General features: G+C 39.2%; 1 protein-coding gene across 6 annotated transcripts in view; it reads left to right on the forward strand.

Moving 5' to 3' along the window:
• MCHR2 (melanin concentrating hormone receptor 2) overlaps positions 1-21,618 on the forward strand; it is a 54,107-nt gene that overhangs the window by 24,532 nt on the left and 7,957 nt on the right. For all 6 annotated transcript variants that reach the window (XM_036119347.2, XM_078054946.1, XM_078054947.1 and 3 more), the window contains 4 exons: positions 2,945-3,152; positions 11,140-11,349; positions 15,511-15,705; positions 18,200-18,319. In XM_036119347.2, coding sequence (XP_035975240.1) covers positions 2,971-3,152; positions 11,140-11,349; positions 15,511-15,705; positions 18,200-18,319 — 707 coding nt within the window. In that variant the 5' untranslated portion in view covers positions 2,945-2,970. The remainder of the gene's footprint in view (positions 1-2,944; positions 3,153-11,139; positions 11,350-15,510; positions 15,706-18,199; positions 18,320-21,618) is intronic.

Here is a 21,618-nt window from a genome sequence, read left to right on the forward strand (position 1 = left end):
TATTTTTTGTGAACATATTTTACCAATAGGCTACTGACTGAAATATTCCATCTAGAACATGAAATAGTCACTCTGCCCCATTTCTCAAACATCCATTTTGTCCTTTCACATACCTTTTTTATTATCGAGTTATCAATCCTCTTAACAAATTTTTAAGTGAACTAGTGTTGAATGATAAGCATAATGTTATACAGCAGACCTCTAGAACTTTTTCATCTTTCACAATTAAACTTTATACCCATTGAACAGCAGCTCCCCATTTCCCTTTCTACTACCTTTGGCCTCCATTCTCTCTATTTCTATGACTTCAGCTTTCTCAGATTCCATATATAAAATGAGAACATACAGTATTTGTCTTTCTCTGTCTGACTTACTTCACTTAGCATAATACTCCCAAATTCTATCCATGTTGTCCCAAAAGGCAGGATTTCCTTCTTTTTCATGGCTGAATAATATTCCTCTGTGTGTGTGTGGTGTGTGTGTGTGTGTGTGTGTGTGTGTGTGTGATTTTCTTTATTCATTCATCCATTAGGCTGTTTCCATGTCTTGGCAATTGTAAATAATCCTACCATGAACATGAGAATACAGATATCTCTTTGAGATACTGATTTCCTTTCCTTCAGATATATACCCAGGATTGTGATGGCTGGATCTTATGGTAATTCTTTTTCTAATTCATTGAGGAAACTCCGTATTGTTTCCCATAGTGGCTGTACTAATTTACATTTTTCCAATAGTGCAAAAAAATTCCCTTTCCTCCACATCCTCGCCTACACTTGTTATTTCTTGTCTTTTTTATTTCAGCCATTTTAACAGGTGTGAGGTGATCTCATTGTGGTTTTAATTTGCATTTCCCTGATGATTAGTGATGTTGAGCATCTTTTCATGTGCTTGTTGGTCATTTGTATGTCTTCTTTGGAAAGATGTCTATTCAAATCCTTTGTCCATTTTTTAATTGTACTCTTTGTATTTTACTATTTGGTTGTATGAGTTCCTTATATATTTTTGATAAAAACAGCTTATCAGATGGAATGTTGAAAATATTTTCTATCATTCCATATGGTGCCCTTTCATTTTGCTGATTGTTTCTTTTGCTGCTCAGAAGCTTGTTAGTTTGATGTAGTCTCACCTACTTATTTTTGCTCTTGTTCCTTGCACTTCTGGTAACATTTCCAAAAAATTGTTGTCAAGACCACTGTTGAGGAGTTTTTCCCTACATTTTCTTCTTGTGGTTTTACAATTTAGGGTCTTACTTTTAAGTCTAATACATTTCAAGCAGTATATAAACAATGCTTATATCTTTGACTGCTTGCTGGCCATTAACCTCAAAAAATATTTTGAGAGTTCCCTGGGGCCTTGGGATAACTGTTTTCCCCTTCAAAAAGGATTTGCATTTGCATCTGCCTGCTACCTAGGGGCTTCACACTCCTGAACCATATCAGGCTAAATTCAAGTCTTGAGTGTCCCTGGTCTAATTAGGCTTTGCCTACTCAGGGTGCAAATCTGAGAGAGGATTCTTCTGGACCCTCCTAAGGAAGGGTCTCTGGAAGCCACAACCCCAGAGATCCATTTTCTTCTCCATTCCAAAGATAGCAAGGCAGCCATCTGAGCAGTTCCCAATGGCTGCAGAGGTAGGAGAGAAAAATCTAAATCCAATTCATCCATACCTGAGGATGTAACATCTGGGGCTCCAGCTCAGAGGAAGGGTTCTCCTGCAAAATTTTCCACTTTAGTAGGCTGTGGGCCTTGACTTCTCTCTGGACATGATTACAGACATGGACCCAGAGCTCAAATGGCTGTGGCAGCAATAAGTGCCTTCTGGATAAAGATAGCCTTGGTGCTTTAATGTTCTGCTTACCTCCCAGTTACAGGATCTCAACCAAACACTGGTCAGGGAGGTCCCAGTAACTTTTCAGATCTTGAATATTTTAAACTGCTGTATACACAAACATGCACCTATTCAAACATATACATATGAACTTTTGTCCAGCATATTTTATTGTTTTCAGTGGGAGGGTTAATCTGGGTTACCCAACTGACCATTACCAGAAACAAGACTTAGATGGTATTTTTAAGTGTCTTTGTCAAGCAAATAATTTTTCAGATCTATTTGGTTTTGTTTCTTTACTTGTTTTTTTTAGCACATTTTTTCCTGTGCCATAATTATACTTTGTATGTGGTACCCCCCTAGCTATAACACTTTTCCTTCCTGCATTGTCCTTTACTGAGCTCTTTTTTTTAATGTATCCATTTCTGTCTTTTTTTGAGAGGGAGAGAGAGCACGGGGGCGGGGGGGGGCGAGAGAGAGGAAGAGAGAAAATCTTAAGCAGGTTCCATGCCCAGCACAGTGCCCAACACAGGGCTCGATCTCATAACCTGAGCCAAAATCAAGAGTCAGACATTCAACCAACTGAGCAACCCAGGCACCCCTACTGAGCTAACTCTTATTCATCCTTTAAGATAGTCCAGGAATCATCTCAGCAAGTCTTATTGCATTCTATTCTCAAATAATCAGAGTTGGTGTCCCCATGCACTTTGTTGCAGAGAAGATATACTTAACAACCTAAGTATTGCAGAGGTACTAGTCAATACAGGTAGACACACAGACCAATAAGAACAGATACCAGCTGTAAACAACCACTACCAGCATATACTGAGTAAATATCAGCATGTTCAAAGAATGTACTACAATAAGGTGTGATAATAAATGTATATTATCACAGTACACTGTTCTCTAATTTGCTGTTTACATATCCCCTTTGATAATCTGTGAGGCCATTATGGACAGGGAGCAGTCATATTCACCTGGAATCTTATGTTGCATGGATTCTTGCTACAAAGAAGGCCCCAATAAATATTTTTTTTCAATTAAGTTAAAGAAATGCTATGTTCATGGAACTGCCTCAAAAATTCATTAAATAAATCACTTCTTATCCCTTCACAGCTTTAACCACTAGAAGTTCATGAACAATGAATTCATTGCCCTCATCCTGTTGGAACACCTCTGCTGAACTTTTGAACAAATCCTGCAATAAAGAGTTTGCTTATCAAACCCTCAGCATTGTAGATACAATCATCCTCCCTTCTATGATTGGGATTATCTGTTCAATGGGGCTGGTTGGCAACATCCTCATCGTATTCACTATAATAAGGTAAGAGCTTCTGCTGTTTTCCATAATTTAGGCACATTCTATACTCACTAAATGAATCCTTTTCCCTCTATAGGATTTTTCTTAATGAAATTGGTTTTGGAAATATTTGGTTAAGATCATTAAAGAAGATTCTACAGATATTTGCATCATGTATTAAGTAACATCTGAGTTGCAAAACTCAAAATGAAAAGACCTAAGCCAATGCTTACTGCTGGGTTAATGAATTTTTAGAGCAGTGATTTTCAATCTTAGCCCCATACAGGATCACCTGGGGAGCTTTCAAAAATCCTAATACATAGTTTCATCCTAGACTAATTAATTCAGAATCTCTAGAGCTGGAGTCCAGGCATGGAGTAAAACTGCAATGCAACCATTTTATTTTCAACTTTCAACAATAAGAGTTTTCCTGTGTACAGCCCAGAGATGTTTATACAGCCAATAAAGACAGAGTTTCTGTATTTATTTTAAAAAACAACAACAACAACAACCTGTCCTCCTCAGGTTGTGAAAGAGACTATTTTGTACTCATTTGGGCAAGAGAGAGAGACTCCACCTGATTGCCCAAAGATTCAGGCCGTCACAGAGCGTGGGCTGTTCCCCTCGGTGTAGACCAGCCCCATGTAGGTCAAACTGAGAGACATCTGCTCCCAACACCTCCTGCCTTTGCTTCACATCTCCCACCTCATTCAGGTAATTTCCTCCTTCCTCTCAACCCCAGGGCATAGAGCTCAACCTGGAAAATAAGAATAGATTTACTTGTTTCCCATGGTTCAGAGTTACTGTACAGAGTCAGTGTGCCCCCTCACTGCTTGATATCTTTGCTATCCTGATTATTTTCACATTTAAGTTTCACTTGTTTTAATCAACATAAGATGTTAAATGTTACCGCCCTAGTCTCTAATCATGCTTATAACCATCATTAAAGAAAATTTCATCCATGCTTCTCTATAAGAAAACACATTCAAAAGTACTTCCTAGTAGGTGTTTTCAGCATTATATTAACAAATAACTACAACGATCTTTTGTGTAGCATATTATACTTACAAAGCACAGTTGCAATCTCATTTAATCCTCAGAAGAGCAGTACTATTATTATACCCATTTAGGGAAAGAGGCCTAGGAGAGAAAATAACTTGTCCAGCATCACACAGCTAGTAAGTGATTGTCCTGGCATTGAACTCAGATCCCATGATTGCAAATTCCAGGCTATTTTCTCCACTGATAAAAACAAACAAATCAAGGCACCTGGGTGGCTCAGTCAGTTAAGCATCTGCCTTCCACTCAGATCATGATCCCAGGGTCCTGGGACAGAGTCCCACATCGGGCTCCTTGCTCAGGAGGGAGCCTGCTTCTCCCTCTGCCTCTGCTCCTCCCTGTTCTCTTTCTTAAATAAATAAATTAAATAAATAAATAATTTTTTTTTTAAATCATCAAAACTAGAAAGATGGTTGGATTTACCATGTGGATAAAAGAATCCTCACAGAACCAATTAAGAGTAAGAGCAGCCTTCAGGATGGTGATGGAGATGACACTCACCATCCCTGAGAAAGCTCATAACTGGTCACTTTCTCCAGGTAGCTTCTCACCAGCAAGCCCACTTTCAAATTTTTATTGTCATTATCTCTGCCGTTAAATGTAGCATTATGAATGGTATTTTTTACACCATCCATAATTGAAAATTTATTTAGTATATTAGAATTTTACTCTCAATGAATTCAGGCATTTTTTTATTGTATCCTGTAAAGCCATTTGTGAATATCAAACATTTTATTTTTTTAATTTAAATTTTAGGTAGTTAACATATGGTGCAATATTGGTTTCTGGAATATCAAGCATTTTACATTAATTTTTTTAAGTGCTAGAAGTAGTTCAACGCAATACGTATTACTAATGCTTATTGCAAACCCAGCACCAACGGTTATGAAAATACCAAAGAAATGTGGCAGCATCTGATTCTAAAAAGTTCATAGACTAGTGGAAAAGGTAAGATTTAAACACATAAAATTGAAAAACAATACAAGACATTATAAACACTCAAGTGAAAAAAAAAAAAAAAAAAAAAAAGGATGGTTCAAATAATGAGTTCCAGGAAGGGTAATAAAAGTAATCAGATATTCTCAGGAAGCCTCAAGGAGGCAATAGCGCCAAGTAGAAAGTTAATAGTCAGAAACATGAGAATGTTTCTCACTCGCTCCTGTTTGCCAGTTGCTCCTGTCCACTTCTCCTTCCATCTTCCCCTCATACTCCTTGGTATTTTTACTGTCCTCTCTTAGAGATATATGTAGCATGCCTCACACCCATACAGGCTTGGCCCCACTGAGGAGAAATCAAGTTCTTATAATGTGTTGCCCTGCAGAAATGGTTGCATTTTTTACAGGCAACTTTTATATGCAAAGACTCTTCAATGTTAGATTTCAGACCCTGTGACAAGCTGCTGAAGAGGTATTGGGGCCAGAGAAAATTCCTGGTTCCCCTCAAATTACACCAATAGATAATGGCCTGATCCTATGTACTCATCTGGAGACAAAGCTGGAAAAAAGAAGAAATGTGGAAAATGAACTCTTCTAAAAGTCAATACTGAGGTATAATTCCTGGAAACAGATTCTCAACATAAAGCAAATAATCATTTAACTGGAAAAAAGAAAACCTAAGCCATCATACTGACTAATTTATTTGCAATGATTATGAAAAACCTATCTTTTCTTTGTATCATTACCATTTTATAGATAATATGTGAGAAGATATATGTTAATGGAGCATTTAAGATGAATCTTTTAGTCTCTCAAAAAACATTTGGGAGCAACTTAATTTTAATTTTTATTACTAGGACTTTAATATTTTTCTTTGCAAATTGCTCTCCAAAAATGTATTAGTCTTTCAAAAGTCATGTGAAAGCAAATTAATTTAAATTTTTTTTGGCTTGGAATTTATCTAACCCTTCTTTTTTTAAATTGCTCTCCAAAAATTTTAAGGTAATTTGTATTAATATTTTCATCATGCCTTGCCATAACCTTTTATTTGTTACCTTCTTACCAGATGGGTGGCTTAATTAAAATACTAAGACTACACTAAAAATAAGGAGAAATAGATACATTTAAAGATTTAGGGACTTTCCCATTTATGATGAATAATTGTCTCAGAAGAGGATGAATAGAACTAAAAGTCAGTAAGATCATTAGCAATGCTGGGAAGCAAGCAATGAACTAACTCCTGACTTTGCAAAGGAATACTAGAAACATATATGAAAAAAATAGGTTTAAGGAAGATGGAGTTTCCAGAATAAGAGGTTCTATGTGGTTGTTTTTAAAAGTAAGAAGTAGGGCACCTGGGTGGCTCAGTCGTTAAGCGTCTGCCTTCGGCTCAGGTCATGATCCCAGAGTCTTGGGATCGAGTCCCACATCGGGCTCCCTGCTTGGCAGGAAGCCTGCTTTTTCCTCTCCCACTCCCCTTGCTTGTGTTTCTGCTCTCGCTATCTCTCTCTCTCTGTCACGTAAATAAATAAAATCTTTAAAAAATAAAATAAAATAAAATAAAAGTAAGAAGTAATTTGTGCATTAGGAAGGTGACTATAAAGTAGTGAGGCCAGATGATTCCTAGTCTGTCACGCATTAAATTCACAGCTAGTCAAAAGGAAGCCAGATTAGAAAATGTAGGAGGGAAATTGGGCCAATTATAACATAATCATTTCTCCCTTTTATTCTTCGGAGAGAGATTAGTGAACTCCATTACACAATTAGTTCCACAGTCACAGTGGGCCCTGGGAAGCTACTTCCACAAAGGGGAGGATGTTCTTCTCCATCAGTCCCTCACCCCCACCTCCTGAACACATCTTCCACCTGACAGACAGCTTCATGTGGGCAAAGACTCTAAGGGATGGCCTTCTTTCTGATAAATAAAAAGTCCTCGTTCTGTCATTCCCTGACCTCAACTCCCTGTCAACAAGTTCACACTAAATCATGAATTACTGAAACACCTTACTTTAAACCCGACCAATGGTATCTACATTTTATACAGAGATTACAAGAGGGTTAGTGCATTAACCTGAAGGAACACTAACGATCTAATGGTGGAAGACCAGTGCTAAGACAGGTGGGGAGGGGAAATACTTAGAACAAGGCCTCTTCCTTTCTCCCACCCAGTTTAAATCATAACTACTGGCTCCCTCTGACCCAGCCCTCAGCCATTCTCAGAGTGTCAGCCACATGTAAGCTCTTGCTGGGGTTGACCATACTCTTGCCGCACACATACACTATGTTTTAGATACTGCAGAACCTCTCAGTTACGTCTATTCCCCTGAACTGGAAAGTTGTTGAGAGAGCCTCCTTGCGATGGTCCACTGCACCAAGACAACTCTGGAATCTAAATGGGTTAAATGCCTTGCCCAAGGACACGAGGGTGTAGAAAGGAAAATGGAATACCCAGTCAGGTTCTCTTTCAACTGTATTATACTGTGTATCTAGAGCAAGGTTGGCAAATATGTCACTTGACCCTAAACTCTCCCATCCATGCCAACCATCTCTAATCTGTGCACAGGTTTGTCCTGTAACTAGTGCCTGTGTGTGTGAAGACTCAGAATTCTTCTCAGCACAGTGCTCCACAAAATCACTACTAATCCACTGGGGTTGGCTCACAATAGGAATTTAATTCAACTGGAGTTAAATGCCTAACAGGGGCTGGTAAGGCAACCCAGAGATACACAAAAGCAGGAAGCTACTACTGTGTCCTACCACCATCTCCCACCCCACACCACCACCCTTCTCCTGGCCCTGAGCTGGATGGAGAAAAGGAGGCAGGTGGGTTTACAGACCTCAGGAGTCTGGGCTGCTTGGTGGGACCTATAGCCATAATGGGATCTGGGACCATGGAATAGGGGCTACAGGATGAAGGTGGAGCCATGGATGGAATGCAGCCACTGCCCAGAGATGCCAACAGCAGAAGGAACAAGGAAATGCGCTGGTCTCCCCTCTCTTCCATCTTCCAGTTTCCCCTCCAATAGTGCTTCCCATTGGCCAAAACCAACCAAAAGCCAGTTGACAAAGATACCTAGGAACACAACCGGAGAAGGGTGGGAAATGGATTTGAGAGCAAGCTGATCAGCAAAGCAGCCTCCTGCATGTGTGGTGTTATATGTTTTAGCAGTTTTCTTTAATCCATAGCATATATTGTTATTTCCGACTACAACATGTAAACACATTTTTAATAGAAAAATTTTAAAGTCAAATCAGTCCTACTACTATCACCTAATAGATAATCATTGTAATCAATTGATACATGACTCCAGCATATTTTTAAACACATGTTGAAATAAATTATTTAAATGTTACATAAATTTATGCTACATACATAATTGGGACTTTTTTACTTCATCAGTATGTTTCCCTTTGATTAAATATCTTGCAAACTATGATTTGTAACAACTATATAATTTATTGTAGGATAATGTGGAATACCATAATTTATTTTATCATTCTTCAAATTAGTGAGCATCACATATGGCTATGTTAACCATATGGAAAACATGTTAGCTAAAATGATCACTAGTCTACATTTTTTATTTTAAATGTTTGAGTCATGAGAGAGAGAAATCTAATGAAGTCTGTCAACAGAAAATCTGGAGATAAATTAGATCTAAAAAAAGAATGTAAGTTGTATAGGTAGAGACTTTACAATTTCTCTTTATTTTTGTTTTAATTTCTATGTTGTCACTTTTAGTAAAGAAAGCAATAATAAACATAATGTGTTATTTTTATTGCCCTATTATCTTATGCCCAGATCATCGTTTGCTTCAGAATTCTCTTTTTCTATACAGAATATCATCTAGAAACACTTAATTTAATTCTTTTTAATTGCCAGTTAATAGCCTGTACTGTCCTCAACAATAGAATTACCATAATTTATTATCAGTAAATGATGGGTGCCTGTCTAGAGAAGAGCAAGGGCCGTGAATCTAATAGCTGCAATTAGACCCTAAGCAACCACTTATGGTTTATATCCCAATTCAAATGGAAAAAACATCTGTTTAGAGGCTAAGATTTATGGGGGTTTTTTGTGGTGTTTTTGCTTTGTTTTTTGTTTTTTTAATGTGGAACTCTTTCTACCTGACCTCTAGGGTCTATTCTCCTCCACCCCTCCCCTGCCAAAGGCCTGAAGAAGACAGAGGATGAGAGACCAAGGACAGTCACTTGGCTGCTCTTTTGGTTGACCGATCTTTTCTTCAAATCTCTTCTCATTTTGCGTCTTTCTGATATGAGTCACCACCTGCTGGGGACAAGGAACCAACATGCTTTATAGTGGCATCAACAAGGCCCAGAATGTGGTTGCTGAGTTAGGAACTCAATGGCAGTAACTTCCCACACAACATGTACTTGCCAGGGCCTGGGTAAAATATCCTCGCCGACTAGTCTCACAGAAGGATTCTCTGGCTTAGAAATAAAGGTCACAGGCTGTAGAATTTTCAGCCAACAAATAATAGAGTCACACATTAGCCTCCAATCCACAGAGCAAAGCCCTGAGCTAGCAGTTGTGGCATAATCTTAGGGCTAACTCTTATGTGCTCTTTAAAGTCTTATTTGTCCTCAGTTCAGATGCCACTTCTGCCAAGAAATCTTCTTTGACTGTCCCCAGGGGAGGGGGCAGAGGCCCCTTTCGTGTACTCCTTGTGCTTCCTCTAGCTTTCTCTCATCACTGCAGTGATCGTTTATTTAGACATATCTAGACTACAAGCTCCTCGATGTTACAATTTATAGATTACTTAGCTTTGCAGCCCCAGAGCACAATATAATGCTTGACATATAATTGGTGTTCAATAAAATATTTGTTGAATTAATGAATATTATCTCCCAGATAAAGATGTTACCTGTTTATTATTGAATGTTCCAACTCCTTGAACCTAGGGACCACCTGAATTTTAAATTTAAATTTCTGCTCTTAGAAAAATTCTTTTGCCTACAGAGTGTCATATCTAGATGGCATTGAATTCACTCTCCCCAGCAGGAACCATGAGATCATTCTCTGAGCCCTCTACCAGTTTACTCTTCAGATTCTGTCTCCACACTATCTGGACTTCAGGGTCTTAATTTATAGTCTTTGCTATTGGGTTAGATTTTGTTGGAATATTTCTAAGTAAAGGTTGAAATTTCTTTCACAATGACCTATTAGGATTGACTTCCACTTCAGTGGAGAAAAAAAAATGCATTATACAATGGAAACCATTTGTTCTCCCTGTTCAGCTGTTTTTGGTGCTAGCTTGAGTGAGCTTAGAGTTGGTATAATTTGTTACTATGTAGAAATTACCCCCAAAACTTAGTGGCTTAAAACAATAAACATTTATTATCTCACACCATTTCAAGGGGCGAGAATCCAGGAAGAGCTTAGCTGGGTGGTTCTGGCTCAGAGTCTCTCACCAAGTTGCAGTTAAACTGTCCTCCGAGGCAACAGTCATCTCGGCAGGAGTGGGAGCATCTACTTCCAAAGTAGCTCACTCACACACCTGGAAGACTGGTGCCGGCTGTTGGCAGGGGGCCTCATCTCCTCTCCATGTGGACCTCTCCACAGAGTTGCTTAAGTATCCTCCCAAGATGGCAGCTGGCTACCCCAGAGAAAGTGATCCAAGAGAGAGCAGGGAGGAACCCTATAATGCCTTTATGTTCTTATGTCATGCATTGTCATTTCCACCATATTCCATTTGTGAAAAGTGGGTTACTAAGCTCAACCACCCTCAAAGGGAGGGAACTAGGTTCCATCTTTTGAAAGCTGTATCAGAGAATTTGTGGCCATATTTTTAAGCCCCCACAGGTAGTTATCAGATATATAGTTCAGAATGTTTAAATATGCACAAGACTAGGCATCCGTATGTGCATTTGTGTAGATTTTCCTTTAACTTCTTTTAAAATTCATTTTGACAATTAACAATTTGTAACAGGTGGCAGTAATTGAAGAAGGTGCACACTTTCAATATCAATCCTCAGTTTCCGTGCTTTTCTTTCAGGTCCAGGAAAAAAACTGTTCCTGACATTTATATCTGCAACCTGGCTGTGGCTGATCTGGTTCACATCATTGGAATGCCTTTTCTTATTCATCAGTGGGCCCGGGGAGGAGAATGGGTGTTTGGGGGGCCCCTCTGCACCATTATCACATCCCTGGATACCTGTAACCAGTTTGCCTGTAGTGCTATCATGACTGTGATGAGTGTGGACAGGTAAGTGAAGAAACTTTGAAATAGCTTAACATAATTCAGAAGTGTCTGTGCTTCCCCACTGTCATCCCAATTTAAGCAACATCGGTGCTAGTTTGTAACAGCCACGTTCCTCTTCCTTTGCTTGTTTCATTGTAGGACTTAAAAATCTTTTTTCCAACTTTCATAGAAATATATATTTTTAATGGAAAACTTAAAACACTAAAATCTCCTTTTTGCAAATCATTCTTTTTAACTTCAGTTTTATTTATAATTCACTGCAAGATAAAGATATCTTGAAATCATCAGTGGCAGAGCTGAGAACTGAAGTAGGTCTCCTCACTCTGTCCAGGGCTATTTCTGGTATGTTCAATGTCTCACTGGGATGTTCAATGTCTCACAGACTCCTGTTATCACCTAGCAGCTTGAAGGAATCTGGGGAATAGATTTGGGCTCCTGAATAGTTATGAAGAGATGTTCCAGTACCAGGAAGACCGTATTTTATGTCTTTTACACCCCTTGTTATGACTGGTTAATGCAAATGCTGCCATTTTACATCATTAGAAGTGCTTTTGACTGTGACCTGGAATGTACCAGAACCATATTCACCAACAATGTAAACTAATGTTATTAGAGGAGATGATAGTGATGGTGGGTACTTGTGGAGCAAGTGAGTGGTGGAGCCCAGTTCAGACCCAGGCTGTCTCTAGAGAGGGCAGGTTGCTCATAACTACCTCCTTATTTGGCCTCTGTAGGAAGCAGGCAAGCTAGAATGTCCCTGCATCATCCAGATGCTAGGACCTCCAGACCAGGTCTTAGCAGCATTCCCCAAATAGAAACAAGCCCTAAAGACACAGTAATATGCATAACAGGAATTTTCTCAGAGAACAACCCACTTAAAATCTCCATCCATCTTCCCATCCCTACCCTAAGTTAGCACACTTGACTTCCCCCTTGCTCTGATCTACTTTATCTTTCTCCCTTGCTGCCAATATATCACATAGTTTAATTTACTTTGTGTGTAGTTGTATGTGTGTACTGTTTATTGTTCAGCTTCCCCTGCCCCTCAAATGTAAATTCCACAAAGGCAGTGTCTTTGATCACTAATATGTCCCAAGTATCTGCGTGACACTGCCTGGCACAGGGGTGCTCAAAAAATATTGATGAATGAATGACTGCCAATCTTGAGGACTATGTTAAATTTCCCTGGTCCATCCGGGACTCCTTCCTGAGCTCTGCCTCTTTAGCCTTCCACATCTGCCTTTGGGGTGGGGGAGTGATGAGCAGTTTTTCAAATGAATAAAAAAAGGAATAGCGAGGTTCAAAGAAATCATTCACTGAATCATTATTATTCAGACATGAATAATGATGGTGATGTTTAATGCATTTTTTATAACCTGTTGCCTTCCCGTAAAAGAATTCTCGAAATACAGAGTGTGCTTCTCAATTTATAATTAACACCACATTTTAAAATCAATGTACTATGTAGGCCTGCTTAGTTCAGCTGAAGCCAGCTAATGCTGACCCAGGGCAGGCCCACTGCAGGAAAGCAACCTACAGTACAGGTCCTAACCAATCGTAATCCCATTCTCAGAGATAAGAAAAGCTTCTTCATACCCTGTACCCTGAAGGCAGGAGAGTATTGGCTTTTTCTTTAAAGAAGGGAAATCATACCTCTTCTGTAAACCTCTTACTGCAAATAAAGAGAACGGACATTGTCTGCGTTGGAACAGACCAACTGTACACATTTCCTAAGGCTCACAGGTTCTTTTCTTTGAGGGTGTTTGTGTATGTGCATGTGTGTCTTATACACCTGAATGTCATTTTTTTAAAATCTAATGGACGCAGTGTGCTAAAATTTTACTTTAGAATTAAGACACTCAGGCCCTTATCCTTCTCTTGCCCTCCCTCTAGAGGATCACATGACCAAAGAAAAACGAAGATTCTATAAAACTGAACTTTTTCCTCTTCAGCATTTCTTAAAGTTCCAACTGTACTAAATGCATAAAACTTCAACAATATCTGCAATTTTGTAAAAAGAAATGGAGTTTTCTTTGCAAGGCCATAAACATGACATTGGTCATGTCAGCGCCATCAGTAAGCCTTATTATTTATACATTAAGTCATTTTAATTGCCAATTCAACAGAGCATAAATTTTAAGTGTTTCTAATAATTTTCATCCTTCTTTCTCTGATCAGTAATAACTACAAGTATGTGTAATATTTCAGTAGTGGGTGCCTACCTCCAAATCAACACCAAAAAATTATGCAAACACCCAAAATATTAAAAACATATACCTCCAGATGAAAGCTGCCTAGACTACTTTTGTAAATAAATTCTCTAGAACATCAAAAGTCAGTAAGTAGAAGCCAAATTCCCTATTCATTCATTCATTCATTCATTCAACAAATATTTGAGTATGACCGTAGGCCAGGAACTATGCTGGATACAGGAGATAAAAGAACATTAAACTAATAGTCAAGGTTTCTGCCTTTGTGGGGTTTTCACTCCTGAGATGTAGACAGACATTAAGTGAAAAGTCACACAGGTGAATGTGTATTGCCACACAATGATACATATTAGGAAGGAAAAGGAGAGTTCCCCTACGATCTGCATGTATAGTCATGAGCCCTTGTATAGAGTGAGTGGTCAGGGGAAGCTTCCCTGAGACACAGACTGTTAGATAGGAACTCAGAGGAAGAGCAGGAGGAATTAGAGGGAGATTCTGCCAGGCAGGTAGGACAGTATGCACCTGGCCCCAAAAGGGAAAGGAGCTTGAAGGAAGGCCAGAGAAAGACTGACACAAGTTACAGCCTAAGTGACAGGCAGGGCCAGGTGGAGAAAGACTTTGCAAAAGCAATGGTAAGAATTTTGAATTTTATCCAAAAGGCGATGGAAAACCAGTGAGGGGTTTTCAGCTGGGGGAAGGAGGATGTTGGGGTGAGGATATAATCAGAGAAGATTCGCTAATCTATTGATGCCATGACTCCATCATCCTTTAATCCCAGACAGAATGATGGCTGGGCTGCTGTGCAATCACTACCCCATCCCCTTCCCCAGCAGGGGCAGGAGGGGTGGGGAGGGGTCCTTCTCTCCTTAGCCGCAGGTGATGAAAGTGCAATATTCAGGAGGAGGAGCAGCGGGGGTGCCCTGGGCCGCAAGAATCTCCCTGCGTGCCAAAGGGTCCCTTAACTAAGTTTTCCCTTAAAAAGTCCTGCCTCTTATGCAAAATTGAAAGAACAGGGGATAGGAAATTTTTTATTTTTATAAATCTTCCTTAAGTAGCTCTACAAAAATTCAATGACCATCAAAACATATTTCACATTAATTTAATGTCTGCAAACGCTGCCTTCCAACACCCGCACCTCCAGCAAAAGTGCGCTTTCACAAATACTCTTCCTTCTGGGTCTCGGCTCTTTAGCTTTCAGTTGGCTCTGAAAAATTCTTCTTGGATTTTCTAGAGAACCAAATATATTTGGTATGTCAGGACTTCAAGTTTAATTAATGATTATCCTTTTTTTCTGAATCAGAAATAGAATAAAGAGAAGAAAGAAAACCCCTCTCCCTATGAAATTAGCCCATTTCCCCTCTCTGGCCTCCAGCCTGAGTTCCCTGAGGAATTTGCATTGTCTGTACTAGTCACGTTTGTGTATCCTCACTGTGATTTCTGTGAACTGAACCTCCAGGAGCCTGGGGCCCCACTGGAAAGCCATCTGGGCAAAATGTCTGTCCCGGTGGGCCAGAGCCTCATCCTGCCGGCAGACTCTCCTACCAGCCAGAGCACTCGCCTCCTTCCTGCCTCCATGGCAGTAAATCCTACTGGAAAGAGAGCCTCTCCCTCCTGGAGGAAACCCCAACTCAGAGACCACGTTTTCCAGAGCCTAGCCTGGGAAGCACCTTTGTAAAGAGAGAGTTTGCACAGGGCTGAATTTCACCATTATCAGTGTGTTCATGGAAATGACAGCTATTTCAGTGAGTGGTTTATTCAGACTTGCAGGGTCAAGAGTTGTTTTCTCTGCGGGTACCAGCCAGCTCTTAAAAAATATAACTTTCTTTTACCCTGATGGAGGTGTGCTTCAGGGAGGATAATAATACTAATAATTTACTCTTGTCATGAACCTTTCATCCTTGGAGCTCAGTGCTTTTATTGATTGTTCCCAAACCCTTCTTAACTGGCTTTGCAGGTACTTGGCTCTCGTCCAACCATTTCGACTTACAAGTTGGAGAACGAGGTACAAGACCATCCGCATCAATTTGGGCCTTTGGGCCGCTTCCTTCATTCTGGCTTTGCCTGTCTGGGTCTACTCGAAGGTCATCAAATTTAAAGACGGCGTGGAGAGTTGTGCTTTTGATTTAACATCCCCTGACGATGTACTCCGGTAGGTTGTTAAAACTTAAGAAAAATAGAGTTGAATTAAGTTGTGAAGTGCTTCATCCTCCTTGTCAACATGTGAGCAGCCACATAGAGTGTCCTTGGGGATCCTCTAAGGGGCAGTCTCCCGCTTACTTTTCTGCTTTCCACAATCAGGTTGGTAGCTTGATTTTAAGAGGAGGGTAACCTTTAGAAAAAGATTTGGAGTTTAATTATGTAGCCTCAATGGACACAAACATATTTAAATATGGATTTTAAAGATCCATGGCAACCAGACACAGCAGGAATGCAAAAATCAAGGGAGGGGCAAAATTTCCGAAATTGTCTAGGAGTTACTGAGACTCAGACCTTATTGGTATGCCACTGGAGTGTGGTTGAATGGTGTTTCCCCCCATATTCAAGTCCTAATCCTCAGTACCTGTGAATGTGACCTTATTTAGAAATAGGGTCTTTGCAGACATCATCAAGTTAAACGAGGTCCTGCTGGATTAGAGCCAGCCCCCAATCCAGGGATTGGTGTCCTCATGAGGAGAGCAAGATTTGAAGGGACACACAGGGAGAAAGCCTGTGAAGACAGAGGCAGGGACTGGGGTGATGCATCTACAAGTGAAGTAACAGCAAGGTTTTGCCAGAAACCAGCAGAGGCAAGGAGAAAGGCAGATTCTCCCTCAGAGCATCCGAAAGGAGCCAACCCTGCCAACAACCTTATTTTCAGACTTCTATCACCAGAATGGACACAATAAATTTCTGTCGTTTCAAGCCATCGGGTTTGTGGTATTTTGTTACAGCAGCTCTCAGTAACTAATACAGAAGCCAACACAGGGATTTCTCACATTTTAATTTGAAAGGAAAAATTAAGTCAAAAATTTTATTTGAAATTTTTGAAGTCTATGACTTCAATTGAAGTCTATGACTAAAATTTTTTGATGACCTACTAAGGGCCATGTATCGTGCTAGGTGCTTTTTACATACATTATCTCAAGTCAATCTGGAAGATTCCTTTTTCCCATCCACCACTTGTTAAATAGATGAGTCATTTCTGCATCATGTAGTCACAGCCCAAGAGGGATGGAGGTAGAGGCCCTTGCAAGGCTACAAATCCAGTAATGAAAATCTCCAGAGGACCGCAACATCAGTAGGATTAATTGTTTATTCATTATTTCTCCCACCAGCACTGGCTGCACTCACAGATAAAAACCATCTGCCAATTTAAAGGTGAAATGATATTTAATCACTGGTGGCCGATACATTAATATGGACCCCAATGTATCTTAAAGAGGAGCCCAACCTGAGATGACTGTAGAACTTCAGCCTGTGTCAAAGAAATAACAATGCTTCACTGTTTTGCACCAGCATCTGCTTCTGCTATTTTTGGTTGGTTATCATAAAGGATATTCTGAGGTTCTAGCCTCTGTTGATCTTCCCAGAATTAAGTTCTCATGGGGAACTGAGACTGGAACCACTGTGTGGCTTTCAGAGTCCCTCTAGTCCCAGGTGCTCTCTCTTCCTGCCACCCTGTCCACACCCACCCAACGTGGGCTGCCTTCTTCCACCAACGCCAAGGTTCTTCCAGGAAGGAAGACACCTGGCGTCTGTGCAGAAATGGAGTTGGCTTACCTGAGAATTTCCCCTGGGGGAGCACCAAGGAAAAGACGGGCTCATTTCACAACAGGCCCTTTGAAAGGCCATCTGGAGCATTGATTACAAGTGTGGGTTGTGCAGCTCAACTGTCTGTCTGGGTTCAAATCCCACTTCTGCTCATTACTAGCTGGATAACCTTGGGCAAGCCACTTAACCCCACTGTGCCTTAGTTTGTTCTTCTGTAACATGAGAATATTAATGGCAGTTGTACTCATGGGATTGCAGAGATTCAGTGGACTGAAGTATGTAAAGTACTCAGATCAGTGCCTATTATATAATAAATGCTACCTGCTAGTCCATATTGTTGTTAATAACACTAAAAGATAATGGTAATACATATCTCACCTGTTCATACTCAGTAGCCTCAGGCTTGGCTAGAGAAGAGATAAGCACTGTTGCTAGCAAACAATGAAGAGCAAGACTTTTTTTTTTTTTTGCAGTTTCTTTTATTTTTTTCTTTCAAGATTTTATTTAAATTTAAGTTAGTTAACATATAGTGTAGTATTAGTTTCAGGGCCAGAATTTAGTGATTCATTACTTGCATAATAACACCCAGTGTTCATTACATCAAGTGCCCTCCTTAATGCCCATCACCCAGTTACTCCATCCCTCCACCCACCTCCCCTCCAGCAACCCTCAGTTTGTTCCCTATAGTTAAGAGTCTCTTATGGTTTGCCCCCCTCTCTGTTTTTATCTTATTTTATTTTTCTCTATGTAAAAGCAGCAAAGATCCTTAACTTTTCCAAGAACTTTTATCCTGGGCCCTGAAAAATTAGAGAATCATGCCTCATAAACTGTAAAAGTTCCTGGCATTGTGAATATGACAGTCATGTCTTCTCTCTCTCTCTCTCATTTTACAGGTATACACTTTATTTGACGATAACAACTTTTTTTTTCCCTTTGCCTTTGATTTTGGTGTGCTATATTTTAATTTTATGCTATACTTGGGAGATGTATCAACAGAATAAGGATACCAGATGGTAAGTGTTTACCCTATCTTGCTTTATTTGTTGAAAGAACAATTCAGAGATCCTAAGACATCTACAACAGAATTTTAAACAACAATCACTTGAAACATACCACATTTAGACATATGGGCATTAATGTCTGCATGAGCAATTTGTGAAAACAGGACATGTTCTGAAGCAGCTATTTGAGGATCTCTCAGTGATAAATGTTGCAATCACTGATGTAACGGTTTCATAAAAATGTAAACAGAACTCAAGATACTATTTAAAGAATACTTTTATATTTGTCATCAATAATGTTATTTAAACGTTTTATTTGTACACTTTGCAGAGTTGTGTACATATGTAAATATCTTAGATGCCATGTATAACTTTCTAATTTTTGTGTTTTAAATTTTTAATTTGGAGGATAGGGATCTCATTAATATTTGAATACTTAGGACAAGATTAATTAGGACTAAATAAAACCGGAGACTTACCCTAAGACAATAGACTTGGGAAGAACCTTTAAAGATATTTGTCTCTAAAACTCTATGAATAAATCTAAATTATTTTCTAGGGGGGGCCTTGGTGGCTAAGTCGGTTAAGCATCCGACTCTTGACTTTGGCTCAGCTCATGCTCTCAGGGTCCTGAGATGGAACCCTGCCTATGCTCCACACTCAGTTGAGGGGTAGGGGGTTGGGAAGGGCCTGCTGAGGATTCTCTCCCTCTCCCTCTCTGTCCCTACCTCCCCTGTGCATGTCCTGTTTCTCTCTACACATAAATAAATAAATCTTTTTAAAAAATTATTTTCTAGGCGCGCCTGGGTGGCTCAGTCGTTAAGCGTCTGCCTTCGGCTCAGGTCATGATCCCAGGGTCCTGGTATAGAGCCCCACATCAGGCTCCCTGCTCCGCAGGAAGCCCACTTCTCCCTCTCCTTGTGTTCCCTCTACTTGTGCTCCCTCTCTTGTTGTGTCTCTCTCTGTCAAATAAATAAATAAAATCTTTAAAAATAAAAAATAAAAAAATTATTTTCTACTTGAAATTATCCATACCAAGTTGTTCAAGTGAGTGAGTCAGTGAATACATAATATGTTGGATTTTAAAAATATTATTAAAATTTGTCCTTACAACAAATTACTGTATTTGCTTTGGACAGACAAGATCACTAGATTTCCCACACATAACCCCCTCTTAATTAATCCCCTCTTAATCCCCTTCACCTATTTCAACCATCCCCCCACCCACATCCCCTCTGCCAACCACTAGTTTCTTCTCTATTTTTAAGAGTCTATTTTTTTATTTGTCTCTTTTTTTGCTTTCTTCATTTGTTTTGTTTCTTCCACATATGTGTGAAATCATATGGTACTTGTCTTTCTCTGACTGACTTAATTCCCTCAGCATTATACTCTGTGGCTCAATCCATGTTGTTGCAAATGGCAAGATTTTATTCTTTTTTATGGCTGAGTAATATTCCATCATATGTATATATCACACATTCTTTATTGTTGTCTATCAATGGACACTGCAGTTGCTTTCATATCTTGGCTATTGTAAATAATGCTGCAATAAACACAGGGTTACATATATCTTTTTCAAACTAGTGTTTTTGTATTTTTTTGGGTAAATACCCAGTGGTGCATTACTGGATCATATGGTAATTCTTTTTTTAATTTTTTAAGGAACCTCCATACTGTTTCCACAGTGGCTGCACCAGTTTGCATTCCCTCCAACAGTGCAAGAGCGTTCTTCTTTCTCCACAACCTCACCAACACCTGTTTTTTTCTTTTTTTTTATTTTAGCCATTCTGATATGTATGAGGTAGTATCTCATTGTGGTTTTGAAATGCACTTCCCTGATGATGAGTGATGTTGAGCATCTTTTCATGTCTGTTGACCATCTGTATGTCTTCTGTGGAGAAATATCTGTTCCTATCTTCTGCCCATTTTTGAACTGGAGTATTTGGTTTTTTGGTGGTGAGTTGTGTAAGTACTTTATATATTTTGGGTACTAACCCTTTATCAGGTATGTCATTTGCAAATACCTTCTCCCATTTAATAGGTTGTCTTTTTATTTTGTTGATAGTTTCCTTTATTGTGAAGAAGCTTTTTATTTTAATTTAGTCCCAATAGTTTATTTTTGCTTTTGTTTCCCCTGCCTCAGAAGACCTATCTAGAAAAATGTTGCCATGGCTGATGTCAGAGAAATTACTGCCTGTGCTCTCTTCTGGGATTTTTATGGATTCAGGTCTCACATTTAGGTCCTTCATCCATTCTGAGTTTATTTTTGCTCATGGTATGAGAAAGTGGTCCAGATTCATTCTTTTGTATGTAGTTGTCCAGTTTCCCAACACCATTTGTTGAAGAGAATGTCTTTTTCCCATTGCACATTCTTGCCTCTTTTGTCAAAGATTAATTGACCATATATATAATTGTGGGTTTATTTTTGGGCACTCTATTCTGTTCCATTGATGTATGTGTCTATTTTTTGTGCCAGTATGAGACTGTTTTGATTACTACATCTCTGTAGTATGTCTTGAAATCTGGAATTGTGATACCTCCAGGACTGTTCTTCTTTTTCTAAGATTGCTTTGGCTATTCAGGGCCTTTTGTGTTTCCATACAGATTTTAGGATTATTTGTCCTAGTTTTGTGAAAAAAATGCTGTTGGTATCTTGATAGGGACTGCATTAAATCTGTAGATTGCTTTGGGTAGTATGGACATTTTAACAATATTTGTTTTCCCATTCCATGAGCATGAAATATCTTTCCATCTGTTTGTCGTATTTTCAATTCCTTTCATCAGTGTTTTATTGTTTTCAGAGCACAGATCTTTTACCTCCTTGGTTAAGTTTATTCCTAGGCATTTTATTAATTTTGCTGCAGTTGTAAATGGGATTGTTACCTTAATTTCTCTTTCTAGCTACTCATTACTAGTGTATACCAATGCAACAGATTTCTCTATATTTATCTGTATCCCACGACCTGACTAAATTCACTTATCAGTTCTAGTAGATATTTTTAGTGGAGTCTTCAGGGTTTTCTAAATATAGTATCATGTATCTGCATAATAGTGAAAGTTTTACTTCTTTTCAATTTAGATGTCTTTTATTTCTCTTTGCTGGCTGATTGCTGTGGCTAAGAATTCCAGTACTATGTTGAATAAAAGTAGTGAAAGAGAACATCCTTGTCATGTTCCTGATCGTAGTGGGGAAGCTCTCAGTTTTCCTCACTGAGTATGATGTTAGCTTTGGGTTTTTCATATATGGCCTTTATGATGTTGAGGGACACTCCCTCTAAACCTATTTTGTTGAGGGTTTTTATCATGAATGG

This window comes from Halichoerus grypus, chromosome 9, assembly GCF_964656455.1.
Source record: "Halichoerus grypus chromosome 9, mHalGry1.hap1.1, whole genome shotgun sequence".
NCBI classification, from domain to species: domain Eukaryota; kingdom Metazoa; phylum Chordata; class Mammalia; order Carnivora; family Phocidae; genus Halichoerus; species Halichoerus grypus.